We start from the raw sequence: 20,547 nt of genomic DNA on the forward strand, positions 1-20,547 counted from the left end.
AGCAATTTAGGGAAAATACGGAAAACCTGCATCAGGATGGCCAGACACTGGTTTGAACCACTGTCCTCCCGAATGCGAGTCCAGTATTCTAATCACAGCACCAACTCATTCTGTGATTGAGAAGTTCTGTTAGGTACATGGCAAGTAGCAGTGTTATAAAGCTGTGTGACAAGCAGTAATGTACTACAAATAAGACAATATTTATGGTGTAGGAAATTATTTTCTTTGAAACATTCCACTGTAATCGAGTATACGTTTAGCTACTAATAGCAGGTACACAGCAGTTACATAGTAAAATTGAGGAGGCAGTGTCCATTTACAAAGCAGTGGCTTTCTAACTAATATACTTGATTAAATTTAGATGCCGTAAGCTTGAATAGCATTCAACATGTTTATCATTAATGCGCCATACAGATTAAGTTTCTATGAAGTCCTTTCTTATGTTAATGAATACTTCAACTTGTTCCACATCTCAACAGTTCCTTCTCCTTGATAGGATCTATGAAACAAGATGGATGGATGAATGAATGAATAACCACGGGCTGCAATACAACTTGCAGTCCAAAGAATAGTACAGAAATGAAATAAATAAAAATAAATAATGTAATTTATAATTTTCTCATTTTGTGCAAGTAGGACAGCACATGCCACATCATCACTATGTCATGGGTCAAATCAATGTTTGACATAACTGTTCATGCTGTGATTTTCATCTACATCTACATCCATACTCTACAAGAAACCTTATGGTGTATGGCAGAGGGTACCTTGAGTACCTCTATTGGTTCTCCCTTCTATTCCAGTCTAGTATTGTTCGTGGAAAGGAGGATTGTCAGTATGGCTCTGTGTGGGCTCTAATCTTTCCGATTTTATCCTCATGGTCTCTTTGTGAGAGATACGTAGGAGGGAGCAATATACTGCTTGACTCCTTGGTGAAGGTATGTTCTCGAAACTTCAACAAAAGCCAGTACCGAGCTACCGAGCATCTCTCCTGCAGAGGCTTCCGCTGGAGTTTATCTATCATCTCCGTAACGCTTTCGCGATTACTAAGTGATCCTGTAATGAAGCGCGCTGCTCTCCATCGGATCTTCTCTACCTCTTCTATCAACCCTATCTGGTACGGATCCCACACTGCTGAGCAGTATTCAAGCAGTTGGCGAACAAGCGTACTGTAACATACTTCCTTTGTTTTCGGATTGCATTTCCTTAGGATTCTTCAAATGAATCTCAGTCTGGCATCTGTTTTACCGATAATCAACTTTATATGATCGTCCCAGAAAAGTCATTATACTCAAACATAATATGTGTTCCACACTTCTACAACTGATGAACATTAGAGATATAGGTCTGTAGTTCTGCAAATCTGTTCGACATCCCTTCTTGAGAAGGGGGATGACCAGTGCCCTTTTCCAATCCTTTGGAACACTACGCTTTTCTAGAGACCTACGATACACCGCTGCAAGAAGGGGGCAAGTTCCTTTGCATACTCTGTGTAAAATCAAAATGGGATCCCATCAGGTCCAGCGGCCTTTCCTCTTTTGAGTGATTTTAATTGTTTCTCTATCCCTCTATCATCTATTTCGATATCTACCATTTTGTCATCTGTGTGACAATCTAGAGAAGGAACTACAGTGCAGTCTTCCTCTGTGAAACAACTTTGGAAAAAGACATTTAGTATTTCAGCCTTTAGTCTGTCATCCTCTGTTTCAGTACCATTTTGGTCACAGAGTGTCTGGACATTTTGTTTTGATCCACCTATCGCTTTCACGTAAGACCAAAATTTCTTAGGATTTTCTGCCAAGTCAGTACACAGAACTTTACTTTCAACTTCATTGAACGCGTCTCGCATAGCCCTCCTCACACTACATTTCGCTTCGTGTAAGTTTTGTTTGTCTACAAGGCTTTGGCTATGTTTATGTTTGCTGTGAAGTTCCTTTTGCTTCCATAGCAGTTTTCTAACTCTGTTGTTGTACCACAGTGGCTCTTTTACATCTCTTACGATCTTGCTTGGCACATACTCATCTAATGCATATTGTACGATGGTTTTGAACTTTATCCACTGATCCTCAACACTATCTGTACTGATTTTGTTCCAACTGTCATTGTAGGAGACATAGAAAAAAGATCTACAGTATAGGCTACTTTACACTGAACATACAGCAATATCTCAACTCAGGTCCTCTAGCACTAAAGACCATCCGTGCTTCTGAACATGACCAGCATTTTCAATAAAATACACTGAATCTATGCTGGATTTTTATCAGCAAAGTAATCTGCTGGCAGTATCTGATTGGAGCTGTAAGATTTATTGTACACAAAAACGCTAAACACAGTTACACAAACTACTGCACTATACGGTCCACAGAATAAAGAAAACGGCATCCATAACAATAAAAAACATGTTTACAAAATCAAGGCATAGATTCCAAAACCCCACTTTAAAAAAAAAGTCATATGCATCAATCACAGTGTAAGGAGTCACAGTATCAGTCACCATACAGTATGTTACCACAGAACATTGTAAATATTCAGTCAGAGAACTGCTAACACCTCAGGTTACAATATGACCATAAATCCATAATGACAAGACAAATGTAAGAGTGCTGTGGGTCTGAACACATTGCACTAAGTATAGATCAACATGTACAATGAACACCCTTAAGCTAGATTTGTACTTGAATGGGGTTGTAGTCAGATAGTATCCAGGTAGGACACTAAAAGTGAACAGAACTACGAAGGCCATACACTTTCTGAGAGACTGTTTCTGTGATTTCAGTGTCTTGTACAACTTGTACAGCGGCAATGCAGTCTCACTGCCATACATGGACACACTTACAGAAATGTAAGATTGTTGTTTGGTAAAAAATAATAAAAAAATTAATAAATAAAAAAAATAGTTCCACACAATTTTACTAGTTGTCATGGGTGGTTGAATTGTGAGGAGTCTGCAGACCAAACGAGATACAGTCCCATATTTCAGACATGGGAACTGAGAAAAGTTTTGAGGAAATGTGTGCACAGGACATGTCCTGCTGAAAAAGCATATCTTACTTATATTGAAGGAAATGAGAACAGAATGGGCTGGATGATGATCTGGATGTATTACATGCTATTCATCCTCCTCTCCACACAAAAAGTCATTTTAGGCTACCAGTCCCCAAATCTGACGCCTGAAATAGGCTCTGTATCACATGGTCTAATCAACTCTGTTAGTTGCCATTTTGTTGACTGACATGACATCATCAAACAACCATAGGACTGTTTTAAAGTAATTAGTACCCTCCCACAGTTAATATTTGTAGATAAGCTGCACAGAAATGAGGAATAAGATAAATCTGACAATGAGCATCAAAATTGCCAGAGAATGGTATTCCATTTTGCACTTACGCTCTACACCAAGAACAGAAAGCATCTTTTAACTGTATTTCCTTTCTATTGTAATAGTTGGAATTTAGAATAGATGCCTCTGCTACATATTTATATTTGCCGCAGTTGCTCCACACTCTTTTATAGATGTTCCTATCACAAGATGGCGCCGGGTAAACCCTCCTCGTGTAATGATGTCTCAATTTCCATAAAAAGTGATAGTGATATGTGCAAAATTTGTGTAAAAAAGGTTAAGCGTGGTATCCTGTGTATCGAGTGAAAGTCGTGGTACCAAGATAAATGCGTAAAAGTGAATCTGAAGTATATAAAAGACGATCATGATTGGACATGCCGTCAGTGCCTTACGAGTGCCGCGAAAAACGAAACACTGTACACAATAAAATCAAAAGAAACAATAATAAGGGTTCTATCAGACGATTTAGTGACTATAACAACGAAATACCAGAAGAAATATCAAGAACTGGAAATCATCGCCTAGCACAAGATGCCGTAAAAGATCTTTCTACGCAAAAAAAGAGGCGAGTGCCGATGCCGACTAAAGCATGTAAACAAACAGTAAGTACAGCTTCGGTGATACCGCTATCAAATAAATACTTGGTTCTAGACGAAGACTGTAATAAAACAGCAAATAGGGATGAACCAGAATCAGTGACTAAACGTCCAATAAAGTGCACAGTCAGGAAAATTTTTACAACTAATAAAACAAGGAACTACAAAAAACGAGTTCTTGTGCTTGGAGATAGTCACGCCAAGAGAATCGCCGAGAAAATGAATGAATACAGTTCATCATTTACGGCCGCAGGAATAACTAAGCCAAGCGCGCCTTTGACCAAGATAACGAAAAACAGTAATTCACAAAATGAGTTATCTAAGAATGACACGGTCATAATCATGGGTGGAAGCAACGATGTACACCGAAACGAGGGTAAATTTGCCACACAATGTCTAAAAACAACACTACTGAACCTCAAAGTGCCGAATATCGTAGTCACAAGCATGCCTCATAGAAACGACCTGCAGGACAACTCAATCGTAAATTTGGAGCTTACAAAAATAAATAGACAATTTCGTAAAATATGCAAGTATTATCAAAACATAACATTCTTTGAGCTTCCCAATTCAAGAGAACTGTTCACGAAACATGGTCAACACTATAACAGCGCTGGGAAGTCGTGCATTAGCAAAATGCTGACAAAACTAATACAAAAAGACGACCACGCTGTAAGAAATACAATTGCAATACAGCCAGTTTCTATCAACACCTTAACAGCTGCATAACTAGTAAGTCAGTCGCAGCCACAGCATCAGTGCAGCCAGGATCATCACTTGAACAAGAAGAGGCAGCGCCAGAATCATCTTCAACAAAAACAGCGAGAAAATGTGAGGATCCAACGGAAGAAACAGTGGCCAGTCCATCAATCAGTAGGATAACCATAACACTCCATCACCAAAAGGATTTTTTAGACCAAGGCAAGAGAAACGTAAAGACTACAAGGTAAGCAGTGCTCAGTGCTTCTCAGTCTTCCACCAAAATATGCAATGCATAAGAAACAAAGTGCAACAATTAGAAGTGGAACTGCAGTCTATTGACAGCTCACTTGTTTGCTTAACAGAACATTGGTGTAACGGTTCAGAATTATCAAATGTAGCACTACATTCATACATTCTAGCCTGTCATTACAGTAGAAACACTATGAAATGTGGTGGATCATGCATATACGTGAAAGAGGGGATTATGTATAAAATTAGGAATGACGTCATGGCATTAAGTGAAGATAAACACATAGAACTATCTGCTTTAGATATAAAAAACCTAGATGTATTCCAAAGACTAACAGTACTATGTATTTATCGTGCTCCCAGTGGTGACATGGACACATTCACTACAAAGCTAACCCAAGCATTAGATATGGTCTCCAGCCCCAAAGGCAAAATTATCATTTGTGGAGATCTAAACATTAACATGATGAACCCAGATATGTTGTACAATAATTTTCTGAACATTATGTATGCCTATGATGTATCACCATTAATTAACACTGCCACTAGGATAACCAGACATTCAGCTTCAAGTATTGACCATATGCTAACAGACATAGAGAAAGATAGATGTGACGTTGTCATAGATGACCTTGGCATCGCAGACCATTCCAGTCAGTTATTAAAATTGGGTATAGAATTAGATAATAACACTAAAATACACAAGTACAGTAGGGTTTTCTCTAAGTCAAAAAGAGCTCTATTTGCTGCACTACTTAACAGTGAAACATGGGAGGAAGTGTACAGAGAACCTACTATAAATGGGATGTTTTCAAAGTTTCTGTCAGTATTTAAATTCAGGTTTGAAGAAGTGTTCCCTAAAGTTCTAAGAATCACTAAATCATGCAACAACAACAGCTGGGTAACCAATGGGATAAGGAAATCTGCTGAAACGCTCAAGCACCTCAGCTCAATGAAAAACTACCGTAATGATTCAGCATTTCATAACTATTATCATAGAAACAGAAAGATCCATAGAAAAGTATTGTTAGTGGCTAAAAGGTACCAAAATGGCAAATTTATAGAAAAAGCCAGTAATAAAATCAAAGCAGCATGGAAAATCACCAAACATGAAACTAATAGGAAAAAATTAAAGCCAGTAAACATACAGTTTCAGCACAATGATACCAAAATAAATGATCCCAAAAAACTAGCAAACTTTGCAAATCAATATTTCAGTAACATAGGCACCAGACTGCAACAGAAGTTCAACAAAACAAAGCAATCACAAACTCTGAACAAAATAGCACACACAATGATGCTACGACCAACCACAGCAGAAGAAGTATCCAATGTTGTGAGTAACCTAAAATGTAAAAATTCAGCAGGCATAGATGAAATACCTGTGTGCTTACTGAAGGACTGCATAGACAACATCAAAGACCCATTAGTGCACATCATCAATGAATCCTTCTCCATGGGTTGCTTCCCAGAAATACTAAAGCATGCAAACATCCTACCTATATATAAGAAAGGTGACCCAGAAATCATGGAAAACTACAGACCAATCTCATTACTGTCATCCTTTTCAAAAGTCATAGAGACCAAATGAAAAACAGGCTCATGGGGTACTTAACAAAGTTCAATCTTCTGAGTAAAGAGCAATTTGGTTTCTGGGCTGGCAAAAGCACAAATTCAGCTGTAGCTCACTTCTCAAATGTTATCCTCGAAGCACTAGACAAAGGAGACCACATAACAGGGATCTTCCTTGATTTGACCAAAGCATTTGACACGGTAGACCACACAATTTTGCTAAACAAACTAAATGCACTAGGAGTAAGAGGAGTAACAAACATGTGGTTTCATTCATACCTGCAAAACAGGGTCCAACAGGTGGAGATCACTCAAACCAACTCCAATCACACCTTTTCACACCTTTCAAACCCAGAATACATCAACATAGGAGTCCCCCAAGGAAGTGTGCTGGGCCCAATCCTCTTTTTAATATACATAAATGATTTTCCACAAAGTGTCAAACATGGTGAATCAGTACTGTTTGCTGATGACAGTAACATCCTAATCAAAGCTGAGTCGCCAAGTGCACTCAATGAAAAAGCTGAGGAAACACTTAAGCATGTATGCCAATGGATAGAGACTAATAAATTAACCCTAAATGTAAAAAAAACCCAACAGTATTAGCTTCCACTTAAACAGAAAACCGAACAGTAGCAAGCTAAAAGTTAATGACGAGCACATAGAATGTGTACCATCAACAAAATTTTTAGGCATGCATGTCGACTCTCAACTAAATTGGACCAAGCACACTGCGGTACTTGGAAAGCGAATAGCTTCAGCATGCTATGCACTTAGGATTATAAATTCAGTGTGTAGTAGCCGGTGTACTAGAACTGCATATTTTGCGTATGTCCACTCTATAATTAGTTAGGGCATAACCTTCTGGGGATCAACAGAGCAGACCAGACAAACAATATTTAAGTTGCAAAAACGGGCCGTACGAATCATAACAAAAAGTAGCAGTAGATCCCATTGCACAGAGTTATTTAAATCTTTGGGTATATTGACAGTTCCGTGTGAATACATTTTGCAGACAGTAATATACATAAAAAGACACATTGACCAGTTCCCGATAAACAGTTCCATACATGCACATGACACCAGACACAGACAACACTTACACCTCTATAGGAAAAACAAACCAAAAACTCAAAATAGCATGTTATATAATGGAATTAAATTATACAATAAACTTCCACAAGGGATCAAAGACATAAGCAAAATAGATAACCTGAGGACATCGCTAAAAAAAATATCTCTCGGAAAAGTGCTTTTATACTGTCAATGATTACTTGAGATGATGGGAATGCATAGAAATATGTAAAAATTAGCAACTGTGTCATTAAGTGGTTTAAAAATGCATCTTGTTATAATATTCATGAATTCCGATTGTGACAATTATAAATTTGTGTACCTATTGTATATTCTCAAGTTGACAACATCCATACAATCCTGATTGTCTACGGATGGATAAATAAATAAATAAATAAAACATGGTTGTGTTTTGCACACCCTTGTGTTACATCCATTCTGTGTGTGTTAATGAAATCATTTATGTTCACTTTCAAACTGTAACCACATGTTTATTTCAAGTTCAATAACAACAGTAATATTTAAGATATCTGAACCTGTAGAGCTGCTATGAACTGCCCAATGGAAATTGGCCAACACTAAACTGGCAACAGATATAAACAGTAGGTTCCATCCATGCTCTGCATACGTTCAAGGACACATGACATTAATGTAACTAAACTTTGAAAAAAAACACACTACATGCAATTCAGAACTTTTAAGAGGTCCCCCACCAATATATGCCTAAAATATGATAAACGTATAGTTTAAATTCTTGGGATTACAGCTTGATACTTTTCATTTGGAGGAGCACCCTGTAGAGCTGCTGAAGCACCCAGCCAAATCTTTGTTTGCAATGTGAACATTGTCAGACAGAGGATATGCTTACTTCCACTCTATAATTTTTACGGCTAACTCATCAAGCCAAGCTTGAGTTAGGAACAAAAATGTGTAATTAGAATTATTTGTGGTGTAAATTCAACAACATCCTGCAGAGGCCTGTTTAGGGAACTAGAGATATTAACTACTGCTTCCCAATCTATTGATTTCTTAATGAAACTTGTCACAAAAAATATAAGTCTTTTTCAAACCAACAGCTCAGTTCATGGATTAATACTAGAAATATGAACACTAGAAATAAGAACAATCTGCACAAAGATCTAGTCACTTACTTTGGCCCAAAAAAGTGTTCACTACTCAAGAACACAATTTTTAATAACTTGCCAGCAGACACAAAATGTGTAAGTGCCATAAAGCTCAGTTTAAGAGGAGCCTACCTCATAAATGAAAATAAGTTCAAAAAAATTTTTTTAGTCATTCCACATCCATAATAATCTTTGTATGTGGGTTCTTGTTTTTCACTATTTTTTTTATTGGGAATACTTGTTGTTCTGACGTGTTGTACAATCTGGAGGATCTCCTCACTATGGATCTATTGGAACGAAAAGTACATGCAATCTAATCTAATGCAAATAGTTATATTAATAACATGAATACACAGTAATAATGTTCCATGGAAAGCTATATGTTTAACAGTTCATTATTAAATATATATAACTGTGGTACATAATACTGTGTATTCAAGTTATTATATGTCTACGTTCCTCCAAGAACTGACAGCATATCCCATAAATATTAGCAAACGTTTTGCATCAATCGTGTTACTGAGCAGCCAAGAAAGACTATATAAACGGGAAAAAGGTACGTAAAACACACACAACATGTAATGTCAGTTCCTTTCTTGACATTCTGAATGGCAAACGGGGCAGATGCCACACAACGCATCTTACCTAGCGACTAAATTTGCAAGCTCTGGATGTGAGTTCCCTCCAATTATCATAATATCGCTTGATGCTGGCATATCCATCATTTTCTACAGGTAAATCTGTAATGGAGATAGCATTAGTAACAGTAAACAAACTACGATGTCAATTTGCAAGCACATTAATATATTAACAAATCATTAACTTACCACAACTTTATACAGTTCCAATGTTACCATGAACACAAAACACAGACGCAGTGGATAAACGAAATGTATGAAAGATACTGTTTTCACCTCTGTTAATGTTACGCTGTAAAACCACACTCGGCGCTATGAAACTTTCCGTCCGGTGAGATACAACACATCACGCAAATCAACACCTCATTACGCACTCACAGACATAACATATGTAAACTATCTGAACATCTTTGGTTTGAACATTGTGTGTTATATCTTTCAAACGGTGACAGCGTTGGAAGAACTTCACTGGAAAGCGTGAATGAGGCCGTCGTGCTGTTGTTGTTGTGGCCTGCTTTGTTTATGTGTTGCCAGTACACTCATGTAGCATATATTATAGAACACCAGCGCAGTACAGACGGAGTTATTTCTCATATTGAATATATATTCTGGAGAATAAACTTCATTAACTTGTTTGTGTCGCTGTGGAACTGTGCTCATATGTGCAACATGGGATGGGTGGATGTCTTAGTTTAGACAGAGAAGGAGCCAAGGCTAGAACGCGAAGTGAAGAAATCGACAGGCAACTTGCAGAATTGGCAAAGCAAGAGCGAAATGTCATCAAAATACTGTTACTCGGTAAGAATAATTGATCAGATATTACCGGTTTTGTATATAGTATTGTGCTATTCAAATGAAGCATTATTTTTATAATTGCGTAGGTTACCAGAGACCAAATCTGACATTAGTTCTGTTGCCGAGAACAGTGTTTCAATTGTAATTGCCACGATGAATCAACATTTTTATCGGTTTGCTTTATTAAGTACCTGTGAGTTCTTTCTTACAACGCACACATGCCCAGAGAGAGAGAGAGAGAGAGATGCATGTGTTGCTGTTTTAGAAATGGATCACTGGCTTTAAGATATTTCCTTGGTTATTGCATGACCTCATAGTTTCCATTACTGAGAATGCTTGTGGCGGCTTGTTGAATGACTTTATATAAAACAAATGTGTGACTATGAGCTTCTTAGTAGGCCTAAACCCTTAAAATCACTTTCAGTAATGTTGGGTCTGTGGGCTGCACGTTGTGACCACCATATCATTAGCTGTATGTCTAACTCTGAAAACTAATGTAGAGGTACTGAATCAAATCAGGGAGACAAGAGCTTATCATGCTACTTGACTGAAAGAAGCAATATGTTGAAGAGACCTGCCAGACTAGCACAAGTAGCCACATGAGATCAGCCGCCAGGCTGAGGACAACAACAACAACATGTAACACCTCCGTATCGTGCTTATTAGGGGCTAGTCTCCCTGATTCCACATGAGTACAGCCGGAACTGTTTATGCTTATGGTGTTTTATGTTTGCCCACAGCCAGCTTTACGAATTTAACAGTACTGTCTGTAGCCTTGTAGTATGTATTTATCATGTAGGTCTAATGAATGTTGTGATGTTCTGGTAATTTGTTTGTTACGAATGAGTAATAAATAAATTCCAATCCCAATGTGAGAATTATCTATAAAACCACAGATAAAGTGGGTCACAAAAACTAATGAAGGGGTTTTCACTTCTTCTTTCAGGAATCAGAAACACTAACAGTCATAAAGCACATGTGTACTACTAGCAATGCATGTATTCCCTCCCCCTCATCTCTTCCCACTGCTTCTATCATTAACGCTGCACAGTGGTTAGTGCAGTACACTCTCATTCAGGAGGACACTTTTTCAAATTCCCTTCCAGCCATCCAGATTCAGGTTTTTTGCGATTTCTCATAATAACAATCAAGAAAAGTTTTTTAAAAAAGTAGTTTGCTTCTGTTTGAGCTCTTTTAGAGGTGTGCACTTGTGAATCTCACAGCTGTTTGTATAAGTCACACTTGTTTCTGTTTAATTTGACTTGTACCTGTATGAAAGAGGTGAACTGTGTATCACTGTTAACAGTTGGGGATGGAACAAAATGAACAGTGACTGACACAATGACAGATACAGCTCAGAAGTCCATAAGCTGTTGGCGCTGGATGCCATTTTAATTGGTTTTGTTCCTTATAATCTGTCTTAGTATTTTTGTTGGCAATCTTGTAAAAACTTAAATACAGTGTGCATCTAAGTAAATGCGCTGAGACTTGCCATGCAGTATGCAGATGAGGAGACATAATACAGCAATATAGGTTTCACTCTTCCTGTTCTATTTGTGGGTAGAGTCCAGAAAAAGAACTTACTAGGTCTCTGTTTAATCTCAGTTCCCCCTAATCTCACCATCATGGTTGTTGTATGTATGCTGGAATAGTTATTTCTCAAACTGTCTTTGAATCTTTTCACTCAATTCTGTCAAAAGAGAAAATCACTTGAATTAACTGCAAAATTTCTAGGAGACAGAATGGTTGGTCAGCTCTTACCTCCAACAAGAAAATTCTCTATTACTGGCTACTGATTGGTTGCATTGCTGTTGGAGTCAATGTTGTATCACAGAGGTGGTGCAAGGTTAAGAAGCCCACATTACTGATCTTCAGACATACTTTCTTGACATTCAGTAACCAAGAATTACCAGCACATCTTATTATTTACAGAATGCAATGCCAGGTGCCAGCAAAAATGCCCACATTAAGGGAATACCTTAATTACCACCTATTTTTACTTACTGGTGAGCAATATAGGAGCCAATACAGTGCTCTAAATATGGCAGTTCCCATCCATTTCAGTCTTGTGATGCCCCTTATGTTAAATATGCCATTTGCAATGACAAAAATTCACCATGGAAAGATTATACACACTGTCATAGGAATATAAAAACTCAGCAGTGTTGTTTACAAAATCTCAGAAGAAGAAGGTCTAGGTATAATGGATTCTTATTCATACTCTGAGGTACTTGCGAGTGATCAATTTTATTTCCCAATCCATGTATTGTAACCACTACCTACAGCCCTGCTGTCAGCTTGAGCATGTAATGTCAACAACAGTTCCCCGCAATGTAGTCACCACAACTCACATTATCCTATAGTGTAAATAATAGTAGAGACATCCTTTAAGGCATCATGAGCCAGTATTATGATTCAGCGTTAGGAGAGGAGAGCAGCAAAATGCTAGGTAACCCTGCAACATCGCAATGATTAGCAGAGCTTTTCCCCAGCATTTATATCAGCCATGATGACTTCCATCATGCCTGACTGTTTCCCACAGGTAAAGTCACAACCTATCATAATTTATCAGCCAACTTCAGAGCATGTTAGCAATAATACTCTGACCTAGAATAACATCCAATTCTTGTTCGATGATGCATATAATCTTGAAGTGTTAAGTCATATTTTCCTGCACAGTGTCTAATCCATAAAATTTTGAGAATGCAGCCACATAACTCTGTTTATTCTTCTGGCAACATTCCAACTGTTTACCTTTTAGCCATCTTCAGAATATTGTAGCTTCAATTGCACAGCTAAGTCTGAAGAAGGCCGAAATATTAGAAGAAATAGAATTTATGCTGCTGCACTCCTGAAATTTAATGGATCACACACCATCGTGTTTTAGCACTAACACACGAGGCTGCTTGGAGCCACCTGCAACTAAGTGCTCTGGTTCTCATCAGAGATAGAACCATCCATATCTTCAGCTCAATTAGTGTGACTTACGGCCTTGCCTTGGAATGAACAATCAGTGAGAGCCAATAGAGAAAGCCTACTCAGTGTGATGTTTACCATTTACCATTTGTCTCCTGTACTAAGTGATTGCAGACACATGGTTCAAGCCTAACTATCAGGTTATGATCTCCAAGGCACAGCACATTTTGAGAAGACTGGTATGATGCATGAAACTGTAGAATTCCAGCATTTAGTAATAATACATAGGGTACAATAACCACTTCAGAATGTGTCACTACACATTAAACTACCAGGTGGAAGATTTTGCCACTTGACTGTCCTCAGTGAGCAGTCATACCTGGCAATGGGGGCTATGACAGGAAATTTTCTTCATGTGCAGCCAACTTATTTAACCTGCCGGAGCCTTAATGCTAATGCAACAGTTTTGGGCTGCCAGGCAAGAGACTGAAGTGTCACAGTAATTCTTTTGCCAGTAGAACTAAGCCCCATATATACTTTTCCCCACAATGACACATCATCTTATTGAACAAACTTGTTATGTATTTATGGGCCACTCCATTTCAAGGACAAAGCAGTTGCATCTCAACCAATTTCAGTTATGTTGAAATATGTACAGTATGTATCTAAGGGACCTGTATGAATGAGTACCATGTTCGTCCATCTGTATGTGGTATAGGTACTAGAGCCATTTTCACAAGGACTACTTTCCTTGCAACCACAAACCCTTGGAAAAATCCTTAGGTTCAGTAAGTTGTCATCCCTGACCTAATAGAGCTTTGGTCCTGCCACTTGCCATTCCAACACTACCTTCTGCATAGAACACAGGAATAACATAAATAAAAATGAGAATGCAATAGTTACATCACATTGCCTCTACAAACTAGCTGAAAAAATTTGCTGTGCATCTTTTAACGAGAAATAGTAAAAGTAATCGACACTCACAGATTATGACGAAGGCCTGTTCTGATTCTCATAGTGGGTAGTGAGTAAACTGCATTGCAACCATAATCTTTTTCCAGTGCATTGATTGTCTTTTCATTAGAAAATTATCGAATTATTAACTTTCCTACAGATGTATTCACTAAGCTGTCAGCCTCTGAAGTTACCAAAAGTACAAAATGTACCATTTTTGTTTGTATTTGGCACCACCTGTTTTAAAATAGACACCACAGATTTTAAAGTAGTTACAGCACTGAAAATAGTAGGCTAGGCTCTAGTTAAGTCTATCGGAACCACTTATCTTTTCATTATCTCAGTTAATATTAAAAAATTTGTCTGGAATTTTTGGTTTTTATCAATACATGTGGGTACTGTTTATTAATTTAGTCCTCAGTGAACTTTAAGTTTCTTTTGCAAAATGTATTTGAAGCATTGTTGTTTTTAGATTGTGTGCGATGCTTAATTACACTACATAATAAGCTCAGGACTCCTACACAGGCTACAGTCCTGCATTTTACTATCAGATTTATATCAGCAGCGAATTTGTGATATGGAGTTGAAAGAAGACAAATTAAATGCTTGTAGCTTTGAAAATGTTAACTATTTTGCATGCAGCATAATTGTGTGTATAGCGTACAGGAGCTTAAAAGCTGAAAGAATTTTCTTTTAAAGAACAGCAGCTGGTTCATTCATCATCTTGGACAGTTTCCAGCCTCTGGCCGAGTAAGTTTGGAACATAAGCCTCTCCATCGTCTTCTGTCTTGCCACCACCTCTCTGTCTTCTCCTTGGTCCAGTCTTCTCCTTCTGGATGCATTCTCCTTCTCTTCTGGATGCATTCTTCCGCTCCATACAGCCATCTGTCTCTCAGTTTTCCTCTTGGTCTCTTTCCTACCTGTTTCATCTTATTTATCCTCCTGGGTACTCTTTCTCCTCCATTCGCCTAACATGCCCATGTCATCTCAGCAGCTGGTTAATGGGCAAAAGTGGTTTATACTGTACGAAAATGCTGTGTTGTGCTTTCATCTTGAAACACTCTTTACACTACTACAAATTTCTACAAAGAGAATGTAACAACAATTTTAAATAAGTCTGCTTTCATTTGATGTGGAAATGGTTGCTCAGCTGAAATGTATGATGAAGCCTGTATAAAGCAAGTCAAAAAGTTTTCTCATCATGCAGAAATGATTTTTCCATGAAGAAGATTCCGTAAGTCTTAGTTCATTAGCAACCACAAGAAGCTGATGATGCAAATATTTCTGTAGATACGAATATCCCCCAGGGGCTCAGTATACACTTGCTGAGTACGGGCTTGGCGACCCTGGGGTCCTGAGCTGGGGACTGATCTGCACCACCAGTGTCCTGTCACCGTAACCCCCGGACATGCTTCAGCGACCACCGTACGGCGCGGCGGTGAAATGTTGTGTGCTGCGGGGAATGGTAATCTTGGCTTGACCGCCTGGATTGCAAGGAAGGCCAACCTCTATAAAAACCCCTCAATCTTTCGGTGTGCTCCGCGCCTAGAAGATGCATGGCTGTTGGGGTGGAACAGTCGCAAGCGGGCAACCTCTGGGGCACCTGCTGCACCCCAGTTAGTTGTATAAGGCTTACTCAGGCACGCGGGGCTCTGTCTGAGCGGACTTTTAGTTCCCTAGCTGCTCGTGGGACCGCAATGGACCCTTCGACCTCTACATTTCCCCCTACCAGTGGCTTGGGTGGGCCGCTGGTACGAAAATACATCCCATCGAAAAAGCGGCTACGTGCTGCGAGTCCTCCAGCGCCTGGTGTTGCTAGAGATTTAACAGAATGTAGTAACGGAGCACATGCTAATAATCAGAATGTGTTTTTGATTATTAAAAGGAAAAAGGGTAGCTTTGAGAGGGTTTCTCCCTTTTACATCCACTGGGGTCTTGAGGGAATTGCAGGAACACTGAAATCTGTAAAGCGACTGCGCAATGGGACTCTGTTAGTTGAAACTTCTAGTTCCCGTCAAGTCGCTGCCCTTCAGAAAGCAACCTGTCTCGAAGAGTACGCTATCGAGACCGAGCTCCACTCCACTTTGAATTATAGTAAGGGTGTTGTGACATGTAGCGACTTGGTGGATATCCCCATAGACGTGTTAAAATCTGAGTGGGCTGACGAAGGAATTGTTGACGTGCAGCACATTATGAAACGAGTCAGTGGGGACCTCGTCAAATCTGACTCGTTTATTCTCACGTTCAGTTGCCCGAGACTCCCAGAGCATGTTAGAGCGGGGTTCTTACGTTTGCCCGTACGGCCATATTTCCCCAACCCAATGCGCTGTTTTAAATGTGAGCGCTTTGGGCGTACTACGTTGGGGTGCAATGGGATAGCCACTTGTGGTAAATGTGGTCAGTCCGCCCATGACGGAGCCGATTGTTCATCGCCTGTGAAGTGCGTGAATTGCTCTGGGAGTCACCCTGTCTGGAGCCGGATCTGCCCCATCTATCTCGAAGAACGGAAGGTACAGGAGATTAAAACATCTAAGCGCATCCCCTATGGTGAGGCCAAGAAGCTCTTTAAGGCCATGCAACCTCCTGTGTTTTCAACATCTTTCGCTTCTGCTCTCAAAAAACCGGTACAACTGGCCACTGTTGCTACGCAAACGGAGGTTACTAGTGTTAGCACTAATACCTGCGCTTGCCAGTGCACTTGTGCTGCTGCGGTTGTTTTGCAATCTGCGGCTCTCCCCGCTACATCGGACAAGGCCGTGGTTGCTGACATTGAGGTACTTCCTGCCTCTCCCCATATGGCGCCTTCTGCCCAGGCGAGTCAACCTCCAACTGTTGACAAGGCTCTGCATTCCAAGCCCCCCAAGACAAAGCCTCAGAAGATGAAGGTTCTGCCACCTGAGGAGACTAGTCAGCGTCGGTCCGATGACGAGGCCATCGTACTGTCTGACATCTCCCGTGGGTCGTCATCGGAGCTTATGGACATTGATGTCGACCGGGGGCGATCTTCTCGCCCCAGGAATAAATCTCTGGCCAGTACTCTCTCTCCTCCAAAGCACAGAGGCAGGGTGAAAGATCAGCCACCCTGATCACTGGCTCCCATATTACAGTGGAACCTGAATGGGTTCAGGACGCATGTGGCCAAATTACAACTCCTTATACGAGAGCGCCCCTTGTGCTTATGTCTCCAAGAGACACATTTTCGGGCCACTGATTCTCCTTCTTTACGGGGCTATACCGTATATCGAAAAGATGATCTGACGGGGCACAGGGCAAAGGGTGGTGTTGCTGTTTTTGTTCGTGACATGCACCCCTCAATTGAGCTCCCTCTCGTCACCGACTTGCAAGCAGTTGCAGTTGACATTCTTGTGGGTCGGAGGCTCACAGTCTGTTCAGTTTATTTACCACCTCCGGATGCGATAGACTCTGAGGCTCTCACGGACCTTATTAGCTAACTCCCCCGCCCATTTCTTCTTCTGGGGGACTTCAACGCTCATAATGTCTTATGGGGCTCTCCGACTACTTGCCTCAGGGGTCGCATGCTGGAAAGCGTCATGATGTCTGAAGAACTGTGCCTCCTCAACTCTGGTGCTCCCACTCATTTCTGTACTGCTTCCGGGTCGTCATCGGCTATTGACCTTTCCTTTTGCTCTCCAGCACTCGCGGATTCTGCTCTGTGGGAGGCTGCAGCTGACCTCCATTCTAGTGACCACTTCCCCCTCTGGATTCACCTCCTGAATGAGGCTGTGGCATTACCAGTGCTGCCCCGGTGGCACCTCTGCAGAGCTGACTGGACACTTTTCAGCCAACTGGCTGTTTTGGAACACCGTGCCAGCGTCCACGAATGGGTAGACCATGTTGCAGCCGTGATCTCACATGCTGCTGAATTGTCAATCCCACGGTCATCCGGTCATCCCAAGAGGCGTCCTGTCCCTTGGTGGACCACTGAGTGCCACTCAGCCATCCACGCCCGCCGTGCAGCACTGCGCTGCTTCAAGTGCCGTCCCTCAGCTGACAATCTTGCGGCCTTTCGGGTGGCAAGGGTCAGAGCGCGGCGAGTGATTAAAGAGAGCAAACTACGGTCATGGCAATCGTTCTTGAACTCCATCTCTCGCTCCACTAGTTCTACGAAAGTATGGGAAGCCATCAGGAGGATTTCCGGGAAACTCAGCCAGCTCCCTGTGACGGCATTGCTGCATCAGGGTTGTCTCCTCACGGCGCCGAGAGATATTGCCCAGACACTGGCCATGCCTTTTGCGTACTCTACCGCCACTATTAACTGTGATCCAGATTTCTGCCGCTATCGCACTGCCATCGAAAGGGGTCACTTGGACTTCCGGTCTCTAAATTCTGAACCCTATAACTGCCCCTTCACAATGAGGGAACTGGATTCGGCGCTGTCTGTGGCTCATGATACTGAGCCTGGTCATGATCAAATCCGGTACAGCATGCTGCGGCACCTGTTGCTGCCATCCAAGGAAGTTCTCCTGAACTGTTTGAATATGATATGGTTATCCGGCACGTACCCTGACTCGAGGAGGGAGGCGATTTTGATTCCCCTCCTTAAACCAGGGAAGGACCGAATGCATCCCAGTAGTTATCCGAGTATTGCTTTGACGAGCTGTGTTGGGAAGACGTTGGAACGCATGGTCAACCGCCGCCTGGTTTGGCTGCTTGAGACCAGGCAGCTCCTTAGCCCCTCTAGGCCGCCATCCAGCAGGCCTTTCTACGTAACCAGCATTGTCTAGGGGTCTTCTTTGACATTAATAAGGCGTATGACACTACTTGGCGCCGCCTTATCCTCAATCAACTCCATGAGTGGGGCTTTCGTGGCCGTCTCTCCATCTTCATTCGGTCCTTTCATTCTCACCGCCTCTTTCGGTATCGGGTTGGTAATGTGCTATCGGATTTGTACGTGCAGGAGAATGGTGTTCCTCAGGGCAGTGTTTTAAGTGTCACCCTCTTTGCCGTCGCTATTAACAGTATCATGTCCACTATCCGGAGTCCTGCCCAATGCTCCATGTTTGTGGACGATTTTGCTGTTTTCTGTTCTTCCCCCAGTCTTGTCACTGCTAGTCGGCAGTTGCAGCTTACGATAAAGCACTTAGAGGCATGGACTGCAAAGACGGGTTTTACCTTTTCTGCAGACAAATCTGTGTGTGTTCATTTTAATCGTTCTCGGCGTCTTTTTACCTCCCCTGAATTGCGTCTGAGGGACACCGTTCTTCCTTTTAGAGACACTGTGAGGTTCTGGGGGCCTCACTTTTGATTCTAAGTTGTCGTGGTTGCCTCACCTTAAAGACCTCAAGGTGCGGACCCTGAAGGCACTGAATATTTTGAAGAGTCTGAGCCATCGGTCCTGGGGAGCAGATCGGGTGCATCTGCTGCAGTTTTATAGGGCTTTCGTCCGATCGCGTCTTGACTATCCTTGCACCGTGTATGGATCAGCAAGGCCTTCGTATCTGAAGATCCTTGACGCAGTACACCATGAGGGTATCAGGCTGGCCACTGGTGCCTTCCGTACCAGTCCCATCCCCAGCCTGTGTGCTGAGGCAGGGGAACCGTCGCTCACCATCCGGCAGAAACTCCTCATGGTGCGACGGGTGTGTCATTTCCTTGCCTGTCCTACCTCCCCTGCGTACCCTACCGTTGCCCAACCGCCTATGGAACGTCTCTTTTTCCAGTCGTCCCAGGGCAACGAGACCATTTGAGATTCGTGCCAAGCATTTGCTTGAGTCCCTTGGTGTGGAGCGTGTGGCCCCCCAACGACAAGGTTTTACTCGCCTGCCTCCCTGGTTGCTCCAGAGGCCCAGCATCCTTCTAGACTTGTCGGAGAAACGGAGGAACTGCACTCCGGCGTTTGTTTTTACATCCTTATTTTACGATATTTTAAACCAGCATCCGGCCCATGTACCTGTATTCACAGATGGCTCTAAACAGGGGGACTCTGTTGGTTGTGCTGTTCTTTTCCCTGATCGAGTCGTCAAGTTACGGCTTCCTGCGGCGTTTACCATCTTTGATGCCGAATTTTTTGCAATCTTGTGGGCATTGGAGCAGATGAGATGTGTTCCCAGTCTCAAGTTCCTCGTCTGTTCTGACTCCCTGAGTGCCCTTCAGACCATGCAACACTTGTACCCAGTGGATACGGTCGTCCAGAACATCCATGATGCCCTACTCCACCTGCAACGGCAGGGGAAGGAGGTTTCTTTCTGCTGGGTGCCGGTGCACGTGGGTATTAGGGGAAACGAACTGGCGGATGTGGCTGCCAAAGATGCATGTTCCCTCCCTCACGTTGTTGAATGTGCCGTCCCCCTCCATGCTGTAACCTCCCTTTTGCGTTTTCGTGTTATGCATCAATGGGAAGAGGAGTGGCTGGCAGTTTCTGACAATAAGCTGCGTCTGGTAAAGGCCACTACGCGACCATGGCGTACGTCCTACCAGTCATACAGGCGGGATGAGGTTCTCCTCATTCGCCTCCGCATTGGGCACAGTCCCTTAACGCATGGTGTTTTACTCCGGCGGGAGGACCCCCCAATCTGCAGTGCTTGTGGCGTCCAGATTACTGTCCGCCACATTTTACTTAACTGTCT

At 41.7% G+C, this 20,547-nt stretch overlaps 2 protein-coding genes across 3 annotated transcripts in view; one reads left to right on the top strand and one right to left on the bottom strand.

Annotated features, from left to right (window-relative positions):
- The window catches only part of LOC126334610 (phosphoribosyl pyrophosphate synthase-associated protein 2), an 86,011-nt gene extending 76,300 nt beyond the window's left edge, over positions 1–9,711 (bottom strand). The window contains exons 1-2 of one of the 2 annotated variants that reach the window (XR_007564761.1): positions 9,485–9,650; positions 9,303–9,397 (exon numbers count right to left, since the gene is read on the bottom strand). Coding sequence is in view for 1 of the 2 variants with exons in the window: in XM_049997014.1 (XP_049852971.1) it covers positions 9,303–9,382 (80 nt within the window). In the remaining variant the exon portion in view is untranslated. Of the gene's footprint in view, positions 1–9,302; positions 9,398–9,484 lie in introns of both variants that reach the window. The other variant, XM_049997014.1, reaches the window with a different exon arrangement.
- A 253-nt stretch (positions 9,712–9,964) lies between these two features.
- LOC126334609 (guanine nucleotide-binding protein G(o) subunit alpha-like) overlaps positions 9,965–20,547 on the top strand; it is an 83,888-nt gene continuing 73,305 nt past the window's right edge. Inside the window, exon 1 of the mRNA XM_049997013.1 lies at positions 9,965–10,093. Within this exon, the coding sequence (XP_049852970.1) occupies positions 9,970–10,093 (124 nt within the window). The 5' untranslated portion in view covers positions 9,965–9,969. The remainder of the gene's footprint in view (positions 10,094–20,547) is intronic.

The sequence above is a fragment of the Schistocerca gregaria genome, chromosome 2, assembly GCF_023897955.1.
Source record: "Schistocerca gregaria isolate iqSchGreg1 chromosome 2, iqSchGreg1.2, whole genome shotgun sequence".
Taxonomy (NCBI): Eukaryota; Metazoa; Arthropoda; class Insecta; order Orthoptera; family Acrididae; genus Schistocerca; species Schistocerca gregaria.